We start from the raw sequence: 14,353 nt of genomic DNA on the forward strand, positions 1-14,353 counted from the left end.
GCTGAGGGCGGAGGGGACGTGACTGCCCTGCTGAGGGGACGTGACTGCCCTGCTGAGGGCGGAGGGGACGTGACTGCCCTGCTGAGGGGACGTGACTGCCCTGCTGAGGACTGAGGGGACGTGACTGCCCTGCTGAGGACTGAGGGGACATGACTGCCCTGCTGAGGGGACGTGACTGCCCTGCTGAGGGCTGAGGGGACGTGACTGCCCTGCGGAGGGGACGTGACTGCCCTGCTGAGGGCTGAGGGGACATGACTGCCCTGCTGAGGGCGGAGGGGATGTGACTGCCCTGTGGAGGGGACATGACTGCCCTGCTGAGGGGATGTGACTGTCCTGCTGAGGTGACGTGACTGCCCTGCTGAGGGGACGTGACTGTCCTGCTGAGGGCGGAGGGGACGTGACTGCCCTGCTGAGGGCAGAGGGGACATGACTGCCCTGCTGAGGGCGGAGGGGATGTGACTGCCCTGCTGAGGGGACGTGACTGCCCTGCTGAGGGCAGAGGGGACATGACTGCCCTGCTGAGGGCAGAGGGGACGTGACTGCCCTGCTGAGGGGACGTGACTGCCCTGCTGAGGGGACGTGACTGCCCTGCTGAGGGCAGAGGGGACGTGACTGCCCTGCTGAGGGCAGAGGGGACGTGACTGCCCTGCTGAGGGCAGAGGGGACGTGACTGCCCTGCTGAGGGCAGAGGGGACGTGACTGCCCTGCTGAGGGCAGAGGGGACATGACTGCCCTGCTGAGGGCAGAGGGGACGTGACCGACCTGCTGAGGGGACGTGACTGCCCTGCTGAGGGCGGAGGGGATGTGACTGCCCTGTGGAGGGGACATGGCTGCCCTGCTGAGGGGACGTGACTGCCCTGCTGAGGGCAGAGGGGACATGACTGCCCTGCTGAGGGCAGAGGGGACGTGACTGCCCTGCTGAGGGGACATGGCTGCCCTGCTGAGGGGACGTGACTGCCCTGCGGAGGGCAGAGGGGACATGACTGCCCTGCTGAGGGCAGAGGGGACGTGACTGCCCTGCTGAGGGGACGTGACTGCCCTGCTGAGGGCGGAGGGGATGTGACTGCCCTGTGGAGGGGACATGGCTGCCCTGCTGAGGGGACGTGACTGCCCTGCTGAGGGCGGAGGGGATGTGACTGCCCTGTGGAGGGGACATGGCTGCCCTGCGGAGGGGACGTGACTGCCCTGCTGAGGGCTGAGGGGACATGACTGCCCTGCTGAGGGGATGTGACTGTCCTGCTGAGGTGACGTGACTGCCCTGCTGAGGGGACGTGACTGTCCTGCTGAGGGCGGAGGGGACGTGACTGCCCTGCTGAGGGCGGAGGGGACGTGACTGCCCTGCTGAGGGAACGTGACTGCCCTGCTGAGGACTGAGGGGACGTGACTGCCCTGCTGAGGACTGAGGGGACATGACTGCCCTGCTGAGGGGACGTGACTGCCCTGCTGAGGGGACGTGACTGCCCTGCTGAGGGCTGAGGGGACGTGACTGCCCTGCAGAGGGGACGTGACTGCCCTGCTGAGGGCTGAGGGGACATGACTGCCCTGCTGAGGGGATGTGACTGTCCTGCTGAGGTGACGTGACTGCCCTGCTGAGGGGACGTGACTGTCCTGCTGAGGGCGGAGGGGACGTGACTGCCCTGCTGAGGGCGGAGGGGACGTGACTGTCCTGCTGAGGGGACGTGACTGCCCTGCTGAGGACTGAGGGGACGTCACTGCCCTGCTGAGGACTGAGGGGACGTGACTGCCCTGCTGAGGGCTGAGGGGACGTGACTGCCCTGCTGAGGGGACGTGACTGCCCTGCTGAGGGGATGTGACTGCCCTGCTGAGGGGACGTGACTGTCCTGCTGAGGGGACGTGACTGTCCTGCTGAGGGGACGTGACTGCCCTGCTGAGGGCTGAGGGGGCGTGACTGCCCTGCTGAGGGGATGTGACTGTCCTGCTGAGGGCTGAGGGGACGTGACTGCCCTGCTGAGGGGACGTGACTGCCCTGCTGAGGGGACGTGACTGCCCTGCTGAGGGGACGTGACTGCCCTGCTGAGCGGACGTGACTGCCCTGCTGAGGGGACGTGACTGTCCTGCCGAGGGGACGTGACTGCCCTGCTGAGGGGACGTGACTGCCCTGCTGAGGGGACGTGACTGCCCTGCTGAGGGGACGTGACTGCCCTGCTGAGGGGACGTGACTGCCCTGCTGAGGGGACGTGACTGTCCTGCTGAGGGCTGAGGGGGCGTGACTGCCCTGCTGAGGGGACGTGACTGTCCTGCTGAGGGCTGAGGGGACGTGACTGCCCTGCTGAGGGGACGTGACTGTCCTGCTGAGGGCTGAGGGGACGTGACTGCCCTGCTGAGGGGATGTGACTGCCCTGCTGAGGGGACGTGACTGCCCTGCTGAGGGCTGAGGGGACGTGACTGTCCTGCTGAGGGGACGTGACTGCCCTGCCGAGGGGACGTGACTGCCCTGCTGAGGGGACGTGACTGTCCTGCTGAGGGGACGTGACTGCCCTGCCGAGGGGACGTGACTGCCCTGCTGAGGGGACGTGACTGCCCTGCTGAGGGGACGTGACTGTCCTGCTGAGGGGACGTGACTGCCCTGCCGAGGGGACGTGACCGACCTGCTGAGGGGACGTGACTGCCCTGCTGAGGGGACGTGACTGTCCTGCTGAGGGCTGAGGGGACGTGACTGTCCTGCTGAGGGCTGAGGGGACGTGACTGCCCTGCTGAGGGGACGTGACTGCCCTGCTGAGGGGACGTGACTGTCCTGCTGAGGGCTGAGGGGACGTGACTGTCCTGCTGAGGGCTGAGGGGACGTGACTGCCCTGCTGAGGACTGAGGGGACGTGACTGCCCTGCTGAGGGCTGAGGGGACGTGACTGCCCTGCTGAGGGGATGTGACTGCCCTGCTGAGGGGACGTGACTGCCCTGCTGAGGGCGGAGTGGATGTGACTGCCCTGCTGAGGGGACGTGACTGCCCTGCTGAGGGGACGTGACTGTCCTGCTGAGGGGACGTGACTGTCCTGCTGAGGGGACGTGACTGCCCTGCTGAGGGCTGAGGGGGCGTGACTGCCCTGCTGAGGGGATGTGACTGCCCTGCTGAGGGCTGAGGGGACATGACTGCCCTGCTGAGGGGACGTGACTGCCCTGCTGAGGGGATGTGACTGCCCTGCTGAGGGGACGTGACTGCCCTGCTGAGGGCTGAGGGGGCGTGACTGCCCTGCTGAGGGGACGTGACTGCCCTGCTGAGGGGACGTGACTGTCCTGCTGAGGGCTGAGGGGACGTGACTGCCCTCCTGGCCTCGAACAACACAAACACAACACTGCACCGAACGGACGCTGGGTCCCTGTTTTCTCCCGCAGCTACTCCGCCATCACAGTCACCAACACCTCGGAGAGCGGGGCCGTGACGTCATCAGTGCGGGACGACGCGACATTTTATCGGGAATTTTAAATGTTGGACGCGTTAAGACAGCGCTGCCGAGCCGGAGCGTTTCTTCAAAACCAGCAATCCCAGGCTGCAGGGTAGCCACTTCATGGCACCACGTCCATCTGCACAACGTTAACACAACCAGACACACGGGTGATGCTCGCTTGCGATACAACGCCCCGAACTCGGCACCGACCTCCTGGTGCGGCATTACATGTGACCCTCACGCTGGTGGCTCCACGTGGGTCGTGGTTCCTTCAGCCACTCGTTCGTTGAGGGTTTGTCGCGCTGTAATGTCGTCATTACACATTACCGTTGTTTCGTCATTTCCGGTTTTAATGCCAGCCAATGAAAAACGATGGACTGTTGAAGGCTTTCAGGGAGGTGTCCCTTATCCGGTGCGAGGGTCTAAGGACAGCACGTTGTGTTGCTGTAAAGCCCCCCGAGCTAAATGTGTAGTTTGTGATACTGGGCCGTCCAACTAAGACCGACCTGACTCGACTGCTACTTTCCCAAGTGGGACTTGTTTAATGGGTGTTTCAGAAAGTCCACGGTTGTTCCGGTGCCAAAGAAAACCGTGGACTCAACCGGACCGCAATAACTCCCTTCCTATAGCTCTCACATCTGCTCCTCTCTCCCAAGCACTTTGGACCCCCACCCGCCTCCACCACAGTTTGTTTACCACCCCAACCGATCCTCTGAAGATACCATCTCCCACGTACTGCACACCACCCATCCCAACTTGACAACGGGGGAGGGAACTATGTGAGAAAGCTGTTGTTCACTGACTATAGTTCAGCCTTCAGATACCACGGTGGCCCCCAGACTGGCCATGGTGCCTCCCATACTAGCCATGGTGCCTGCCAGACTGGCCATGGTGCACCCCAGACTGGCCATGGTGGCCCCCAGACTGGCCATGGTGCCCGCCAGACTAGCCATGGTGCCCCCCCAGGCTGGCCATGGTGCCTCCCAGACTAGCCATGATGCCTCCCATACTAGCCATGGTGCCCCCCAGACTAGCCATGGTGCCCCCCAGACTGGCCATGGTGCCTCCCAGACTAGCCATGGTGCCTCCCAGACTGGCCATGGTGCACCCCAGACTGGCAATGGTGCCTCCCACACTAGCCATGGTGCCCCCCAGACTGGCCATGGTGCCTCCCAGACTGGCCATGGTGCCTCCCAGACTAGCCATGGTGCCTCCCAGACTAGCCATGGTGCCTCCCAGACTGGCCATGGTGCCTTCCACACTGGCCACCAAGCTCAGGGAACTTGGCCTGAATACCTCACTGTGCAACTGGGTCCTTGACTTTCTGAGCAGCAGACCCCAGGTGGTTAAGTCGGGTAGTTACACCCCCACCTCTCTCACCCTCAACACAGGAGCCCCCCCCCCCAAGTTTGTGTCCTGAGTCCCCCGCTCTACACTCTGTATACACATGACTGTGAGGCGACGAGCAGCTCAAACACCATTGTTAAGTTTGCTGACGACACAGTACTGGTGGGCCTGATCTCCAGGAGCAATGGGACGGCCTACCTGGGAGAGGTGGAGGATCGGTCACTGCGGTGCCAGGCCAAACGCCTCTCCCTGAATGTCAGCAAAGCCAAGGAGCTTGTTGTGGACTTCAGAAAGACACCGTGTCACAGACCTAAACACCTCTCTCAATCAACGGGCTTCCAGTGGCGAGGGTGAGCAGCTTCAGGCCCCTCGGTTTTCACATCACTAAGGAGCTAACATGGACAGTACACACACACACACACACACACACACTTAACGTGCTGTCAGACCAAACAGCTGTGGGGACTTTTTTGAGAGGAACTACCCACCGGGGAGGTTCCCCCAGAACTAGGAACCTTCAAGGGCTTTTTTCTGTCTGCATTTGCACCATCAGGAACGCTGAAGGTTAGCAGACCAACATCAAATGTGCGTGAATGCAAACGTTTACCTCACTCCGTGCATGATACAACAACACCAACAACAACACCAGCAACAACAACACCAACAACAACACCAGCAACAAGATGCAGGACGCCGTGATCAGAGCTATGTTTGGGGGTTTTTTGGGGGGTCCGCGGTGGTGTAGCGGTCTAAGCATCGGCTTTGTGTTGATACAGTTGCCCACTGGAGACCGGGGTTCACGCCCCGGTCTCGTCAGATCCGACTATGGCCGGACTCCATGAAGCAGCAATCATTGGCAGCGCTGTCTTCGGGAGGGGGGCGGAGTCAGCTTGTGTTCGTCACATGAATGCGTCTCTGTGTGTGTTGGCCTGGAGTCGCCTCGCCACCTCCGTGACAAGGCGACTCCGTCCAGACTGCTGGCCGGAGAGGTGCAGTTGGCGAACGCATGATGCAGTACGAGGGTGGGTGTTTGAACTAGAACAGGGATCGATTGGCCACTAAATTGGGAGAAAAAGGGAAAAATCAGAAATGAATTAGAAAAGAAAGAGCTGTGTTTTTCTGTGTCGTGGGTTTCATGATAATAACGGAGTTGGAAAGGAGACGTGCGAACTTAGAGTATGTGGTTGCATACAGGCTCAATAAAGCCTGGACTTTGCTGTGGGTCTGTGGTCTGTTGCAGGTTTAAAGGAGGATCTTAGGAGCCGTTGTGTACGGCTAATATTTTGCGTGGGGTTTTTAAAAATGGCGGTTGCCAGTGCAGCATTGGCTCTTGTGTTCAACCAATCAACCTCCAAATACGTCTGGACCAATCACCGTAAACTTGTCACTCATGGTCTATTCCGTTGCCTAACAACACGGGGATCGCCGGTTCGAATCCCCGTGTTACCTCCGGCTTGGTCGGGCGTCCCTACAGACGCCACTGGCCGTGTCTGTGGGTGGGAAGCCGGATGGGGGTATGTGTCCTGGTCGCTGCACTAGCGCCTCCTCTGGTTGGTCGAGGCGCCTGTTCGCTACGTCCCCCCTGGTGAAACTCCTCACTGTCAGGTGAAAAGAAGCGGCTGGTGACTCCACATGTATGGGAGGAGGCATGTGGTAGTCTGCAGCCCTCCCCGGATCAGCAGAGGGGGTGGAGCAGAGACCGGGGCGGCTCGGGAGAGTGGGGTAGTTGGCCAAGTACAATTGGGGAGAAAATGGGGGGGGGGGGACTTGTCAGTCAAGGTTCTTCTTGTGCTGGGAGAGAACCAACCCTGATTTAGGAGCTAAAAGACGTCCCTAGACACCACCTCCTAAAAACGGCGTTGTAAGACCTGCAGTCCCTCGCAGTTCCTGCAGTGCGGACAGGATCAGAAGTGGGTAATTCCTCCGGCAGTTCTTAGGACAAGGAAAAAGTTGCCCTGGTCCAAAAGCGCCTCTTGGTGAAAGCGTCTTTATCAGCTCAGGCAACTGAAGAAGTTCAGTGTCACCCCACAAACCCAGAGAACCCCTTCCTCCGGTGCCACCGAGAGCACCCTGGCGGGGGGCATCAAGGGCTGTTAGGGGAGCTGCACCTCTCAAGACACGAAAGCCCTGCAGACAGGCGCATCACTGGAACTCCACTCGCCCCCCTGCAGGTCTGCTACACCAGGCGGGGCAGGAGCAGGCTTAAAAGGATTACCGGGCACCCCCGTCACCCCAATAATGGACTGTTTCAGCCGCTGCGGTGAGGCGGACGCCTCCGAATCCACAAGGCCAACCGAGACGGACTGGGAGGGAGTTCCTTCCCCCGGGCCATTAGGACACAAAATACAACATAACAACTACATGAACAACTCACACTGTGTGTACTGGGTACACAAATAAGAACCTGCCCCTACTGCCGCTTCACCACCTTGCCTCCGGCGCCTCATAATTTACCCGGAGTACTTGTGACCTTACATTTGTATAGTGAACTGCACACTGTACACAGATATCGATCAGGCTACACCTTCTGTATACTACCCCTCTTTAAACCGTTAACATTTTAACCTGTTTCACTTTTAAATGTTACTGTATTTCATTGTATTCCTATTTTATTGTTTCTACTTCTACTACAGGTGTTTGGTTACAATGACATTTGTGTTGTTAAACTGATAATTGATTTGTCTTAATTTGTCTTTTTAAAGTGTGAGGAATTCACGATGTTCATTATGTCAGAACCCCAAACACTTTCTTTGTCGTTTCATTTCATGCACATGCGCACATGAAATGAAATGAGACATGGTTTGCCCGCAGCAGTGCAACACGCAGACAAACACACACATCCAAAAACTACAACAACACACATATAACGCATATATCTGAACTAACCACGCAAAAATAATAATCACCGTCCAGGAGAACCAACGCCAGCCAGGATGACTGTCGTAACTGCCGGTCTGCATGGGCTAGCAGTTAGCTTAGCCTGCCCCGCTTCCCCGTCCGGTCAGACCGCCCTCGGTCTCGGGGGCCCAGCTCCAGGCAGGGCCCACGGGATGCAGCGGACCAAGCTCTCCCAGCCCATCCAGCGCCAGCTCCCCCAGCCATCAAACCAAGACAAACTTAGACGCAGACGTGGACAAAGACACCGCATGGACGGTACTGGGTGAGGCCGCCCCAAACGGGAATTCGCGCCGCCATCTTCCCACACCGGAAGTGGCATGCTCATGATGGTGCATCACAGACCCTCATATGAAATGAAAGCCACTTTATTTATCATTGTATTCTTACAATTAACGTGTTCTCTGCATGTAACCATCCTATTGTAGAGGAGCAGTGGGCAGCTGCAGCACCCAGGGACCACCTCCAGTTCTTCTTTCCACTGCCTTGCTCAGCGGCACAGGCAGGAGTATTAACCCTAACGTGCATGTCTTTTTGATGGTGAGAGGAAACCGGAGCACCTGGAGGAAACCCACACAGACACATGGAGAACATGCAAACACCACACAGAAAGGACCCGGGGTTCGAACCCAGGATGGCCTGGGGTTCGAACCCAGGACCTTCTTGCTGTGAGGAACAGAGCTAATCACTGGGCCACTGGGCCACCCATATGCACCCCAATGGCAGAGCATAGTAGAATATCTAATGTTCTCCATGAGGGGTGAGAGCAACAGGATGGATGGGATGAGGGGTGAGAACAACAGGATGGATGGGATGAGGGGTGAGAACAACAGGATGGATAGGATGAGGGGTGAGAACAACAGGATGGATGGGATAAGGGGTGAGAACAACAGGATGGATGGGATGAGGAGTGAGAACAACAGGATGGATGGGATGAGGGGTGGGAACAACAGAATGGATGGGATGAGGGGGGAGAACAACAGGATGGATGGGATGAGGGGTGAGAACAACAGGATGGATGGGATGAGGAGTGAGAACAACAGGATGGATGGGATGAGGGGTGGGAACAACAGGATGGATGGGATGAGGGGTGAGAACAACAGGATGGATGGGATGAGGAGTGAGAGCAACAGGATGGATGGGATGAGGGGTGGGAACAACAGGATGGATGGGATGAGGGGTGAGAGCAACAGGATGGATGGGATGAGGAGTGGGAACAACAGGATGGATGGGATGAGGGGTGAGAGCAACAGGATGGATGGGATGAGGGGTAAGAACAACAGGATGGATGGGATGAGGAGTGAGAGCAACAGGATGGATGGGATGAGGGGTGGGAACAACAGGATGGATGGGATGAGGGGTGAGAACAACAGGATGGATGGGATGAGGAGTGAGAGCAACAGGATGGATGGGATGAGGGGTGGGAACAACAGGATGGATGGGATGAGGGGTAAGAACAACAGGATGGATGGGATGAGGAGTGAGAGCAACAGGATGGATGGGATGAGGGGTGGGAACAACAGGATGGATGGGATGAGGGGTGAGAACAACAGGATGGATGGGATGAGGGGTAAGAACAACAGGATGGGTGGGATGAGGAGTGAGAACAACAGGATGGATGGGATGAGGGGTGAGAACAACAGGATGGATGGGATGAGGGGTGAGAACAACAGGATGGATGGGATGAGGGGGGAGAACAACAGGATGGATGGGATGAGGGGTGGGAACAACAAAGTCTACTGTTGTGAGAAAGCAGAGAAGAAGGTTACTGCAACAGTCCAGCAAGGAGCAGAGTAGGAGAAAAAGATGGCTCTCCATGTGCCGACGAGCAGGAGGCAGAGTGCCCAACCCAATCCCCTGATATGCCCGTGAAACAGGCTCACATGGCCGCCACTCCCTAGTAAGCAAAATGCAGCTGTGCTAATTGCGTTAATTTTTTCAACGCCTTAAATATTTCAAATTTATTGCACAAACTAACATGTTATTTTGACAGCACTAATGTGTGTGTGTGTGTGTCCTGTGACGGCCTGGCAGCCTGTCCAGGGTGTCTCCCCGCCGGCCACCCAGCGACTGCTGGGATAGGCTCCAGCATCCTTGCGGCCCTGAGAGCAGGATGCAGGATAAGCGGTTTGGATAACGGGTGGATGGATGGATGGATGGATGGATGGATGGATGGATGGATGGATGGATGGATGGATGGATGGATGGATGGATGGATGGATGGATGCTATATTTTTACCTATGTATTTTATTAAGAATGCCAGCTGTTGTTTAAAATGCACCACATGTTAACATTAGATACCAGGAATGAAACTCGATTATTCCCCTTCTCCAACCATCGGGAATAACAACATTAGCCATCATAATCACATCTCGCCGACTGATTGTGTTTAGTCATGCAGCGTGACGTCCCTTCAGACAGAAATGAGACAGAAGACTACATCTTCAGATTTCCTGGAAATGAGACAGAAGACTACATCTTCAGAGGTCCTTCATGATGTGAGCACGTACACAGAAGAGGCAGAGGAACATCCTGTTGGGCTGAGTAATGGCAGCTTACGAGATAATGGGATGGAACCGGCACAAAAGCCTGCAGGGCTGGGTGTTCCTGTCCTGTGATCAGAATTACATGTTCCACCCCTTATCTTACACCACCCCTTATCTTACACCACCCCTTATCTTACACACTGTGGGACAATGGTTAGCTTCACTTCTCATCATTTCATATATGCATTTACAGTGCCTTGCAAAAGTGTCCAACCCCCTTGACAGTCATCGCTGATTTCTGGACGATAAAAGATAGTCACACATCTGTTGCTGAACAATATTGTTGTTGTGAAGCCATAAGCTCTAACAGCGTGTTCCCAGAGCCAACATAAGCTGTGTTTCGCTGACGTTTTATTCATAAATTAAAAACTAACTATAGGTGGGTTGAACACTTTTGCCTGGGACCTTGGTATATATCTATGATTCTCCAGATCATCCCCTTAACATGTAGAGCCGTGGAGTGGTGGTGTAAAAATACCCCCCATCCTTGCCTCACTCTGTGAGAGGAACTTGGATATACTGTGCTCCAATGTTCTGTTTTCTGTTAAACCGGAATGAAGACCAGGAAGTGCTTCAGCTTTCTTTATCTAAAGATCACGGATCTTTCGCACTCGGGCAAGGGTGTCGAGCCATGTGCCATGTTGTAGTCATCAGCTGGAATGAAAACCTGCACCCTCTTGGCCCTCCATGGCACAAGGTTTGACACCCCTGCACTAGGGCTTTAATCCTAATGTGGCATTCACATGCTCGTGGTTCACTGCAAACCAGATTGCCATTGTTATTCATTGGGACAGCGACAGAAAGCTCTGCCCCAATACCACCCAATGCAACCTGCAGCCGGAGCTACCTTATGGGCAATCCGGGCACATGCCCATGGGCCCCTGAGTGCAAAAGGGCCCTCCACGATGGAAATTTATATATATCATCTCATCATCAGCCCCTTCTCCAGGGTCGGGTCGCAGTGGCAGCAAGCTAAGTAGGGCACTCCAGACGTCCCTCTCCCCAGCAACGCCCTCCAGCTCCTCCTGAGGGATCCCAAAACGTTCCCAGGCCAGATTGGACATGTAGTCCCTCCAGTGAGTTCTGGCCTCCTCCCATTTGGACGTGCCCGGAAAACCTCCAAAGAAAGGTGCCCAGGAGGCATCCTAATCAGATGCCCGAACCATCTCAACTGGCTCCTTTCGACGCGAAGGAGCAGCGGCTCTACTCCGAGCTCCCTCCGGATGTCCGAGCTCCTCACCCTATCTCTAAGGCTGAGCCCAGACACCCTACGGAGGAAACTCATTTCAGCTGCTTGTATCCACAATCTCACCCTTTCGGTCACTACCCAAAGCTCATGACCATAGGTGAGGGTTGGAACAAAGACTGGCTGGTAAATTAAGAGCTTTGCCTTTCGGCTCAGCTCGGGCTCCATAGAAATACGACACAAAGCTTTACCCAGAGGCCCCTGGGGGTATTAATCCAGCCTTGCGAACCCCCAACATAACCTTCCACTGAGGATTCAATTTTCTCAACTTCTGCTGCCTGTACACAGCGGACAACAAACCAGATGTCACTGTTTTGTAAGTAAAAGACTGAAAGACTTTAAAGACCATACCACACATACAGTTGTACCTCCTATGGGAATTTTCACATCCACACGTACCAATTGCCTTTCCAAAATAGCACTACCCCACCATATCACCATGGCAACTTTAACATGGCGCTAACGTCCTGTTTAGTGTGCCAATACGATCATCACCTCAGCACTAAGTAGAGGCCCCATGCCCATAAGGATGCATCGCATCTTTTAAAATTGGTTAATAAATTACTTTACTAATTTAACCGAATTCATACAGAGTGAAGCAATTAATAAAGATAGCAGAATTAGCATTAGCACATATATTCTCATTGCCACTATTGTATATTATTTCTTGGCTGATATTGGACCAAAAGGAAGCATTATTTTGATGCAAAGGCATTGCCATGTCATCTCATCTCCTCATCATCAGCCGCTTTTCTGGGTTTGGGTCGCGGTGGCAGCAAGCTAAGTAGGGCACTCCAGACGTCCCTGTCCCCAGCACCACCCTCCAACTCCTCCTGGGGGATCCCAAGACGTTTCCAGGCCAGATTGGACATGCAGTCCCTCCAGCGAATTCTGGGTCTACCCCGGGGTCTCCTCCCAGTTGGACGTGCCGGGGAAACCTCCAAAGGAAGGCGCCAAGGAATCATCCTGATCAGATGCCCGAACCATCTCAACTGGCTCCTTTTGATGCAAAAAAACAGCGGCTCTACTCCGAGCTCCCTCCGGATGTCCGAGCTCCTCACCCTATCTCTAAGGCTGAGCCCAGACACCCTATGGAGGAAACTCATTTCAGCCGCTTGTATCCGCGATCTCACCCTTTCGGTCAATACCCAAAGCTCATAACCATAGGTGAGGGTTGGAATGAAGATTGACTGGTAAATTGAAATTGCCTTCTAGCTCAGCTCTCACTTCACCACAACGATCCAACTGTTGCACCAGTCCACCTGTCAATCTCCCGCTCCATCCTACCCTCACTTGTGCTCCATCCTACCCTCACTTGTGAACAAGACCCCGACATACTTGAACTCCTTCACTTGAGGCAACAACTCATCCCCAACCCAGAGGAAGCAATCCACCATTTTCCGGTAGAGAACCATGGCCTCAGACTTGGAGGTGCTGACTCTCATCCCGGCCATTTCATACTCGGCTGCAAACCATCCCAGTGCGTGCTGGATGTTGCATTCTGATGAAGCCAACAAAACCACATCATCTGCAAAACAGACACATTCCTCACCTTGGCTGCACCTTGAGATCCTGTCCATGAAAATCACAAACAGAATCGGAGACCAGGGACAACCTTGGCGGAGTCCGACACCCACCAACAACTTGTTTGACTTTGTGCCAAGAGTGCGGACACAGCTCCCACTTTGGTTAAACAAGGACCGGTATTAAAAAAATGCAAAGGTATTTTTCCTGCTCTACTGTCATCAAATATAAACTGCATCTAATCCAGTTTTCAAACGTGAATACTGCTACTGGCAGAAGCCACAGTTGCCTAAATTGTTTTCATGGTAGTTTTTCTGTGGAACTTCCTGGTGCTGATTTCAGCTGCAGTGCTGATGGAAATACAAATAACCTTGCACCACACTCCTTGCTGGCACAGTGCACAGTGGCCTCATTACAGCCTCAAGACTACACGCCAAACAGGTATTATAGTACATTAACAAAGTTATACGTTGGCATGCACACAATAGTAGGACCAGATTTCAAGGACTCCAAGGGTCCTTGAATTTGCTCAGGACATCAGTGATCATGAAATCTTTTAAGCAACCAGAACCCAGACCCAAACAGACAGCACCTGTGGTCCTACCTGTGGTTTGTCGTAGCTCCTCACACAGGCTGATATGGGGGAACTGTAGCATTTGCTTCCATTTTTTACTCTTCCCTTTTCGGTTTCCGCCACCTCCTGTAAAAAGGAGCAGAGATTGATTAAAACGGGCAGTAAGGCTGTTGGAGCCCTGCAGGATGTTGGCTTTATGCTGGGAAATAAACAATACAATTTTATGCCCACAATACTCAGAGTGCTATAGGTCCCTCGCCTGGAGACAGACCCGCTTTAAAAGCAGTTGTGTTCGTTGTGCCATTGAAGTTCTAAACTCACTGAACCTCTAAAGTCTTGTGTTAATGTATTGTTGTCTCCCTGTTCTCTGTGTACGTCCTGTGGTATGTATATTATGTGTACACGAAAGTGCGCTTGTTTTAAGATTATATGACTTGTTATAAAGAAGTTTTACTACGACAGGAAAATAAATCCTGAAACATGAAACTTCGTCTAAGATAATCTTTCTTTTTTAGTGTAAATGTCTAGAAAAATTCCAAGTACACCTTCTTGAAACAAGCAATATAATCTTCTAGTGGGGTAAGAACCTTTTACTAGCATTATCATGGAATAAGCAATCGAAGCTAGGTTAATAATACCTTTTTATTTGTGGGCTCCTTTCAGAGCACTCAAAGACACCTTACAGAACACAGTTAAAAAGAAAAACAAGCAGCACTGTATCAAACGGCATAAAAACAAAATAAAGTAGGGTAGACAACACAACAGATAAGTATAAATTCATCATCAGCACAAAACTCAGTGAAGTGTGGATCAGACT

General features: G+C 54.5%; 1 protein-coding gene across 1 annotated transcript in view; it reads right to left on the reverse strand.

The window, feature by feature from the left end:
- Positions 1-14,353, reverse strand: part of grk6 (G protein-coupled receptor kinase 6) — a 108,912-nt gene that overhangs the window by 83,239 nt on the left and 11,320 nt on the right. The window contains exon 2 of the mRNA XM_056284393.1: positions 13,567-13,662. Coding sequence (XP_056140368.1) covers positions 13,567-13,662 — 96 coding nt within the window. The remainder of the gene's footprint in view (positions 1-13,566; positions 13,663-14,353) is intronic.

This window comes from Lampris incognitus, chromosome 8 (genome assembly GCF_029633865.1).
Source record: "Lampris incognitus isolate fLamInc1 chromosome 8, fLamInc1.hap2, whole genome shotgun sequence".
Taxonomy (NCBI): Eukaryota; Metazoa; Chordata; class Actinopteri; order Lampriformes; family Lampridae; genus Lampris; species Lampris incognitus.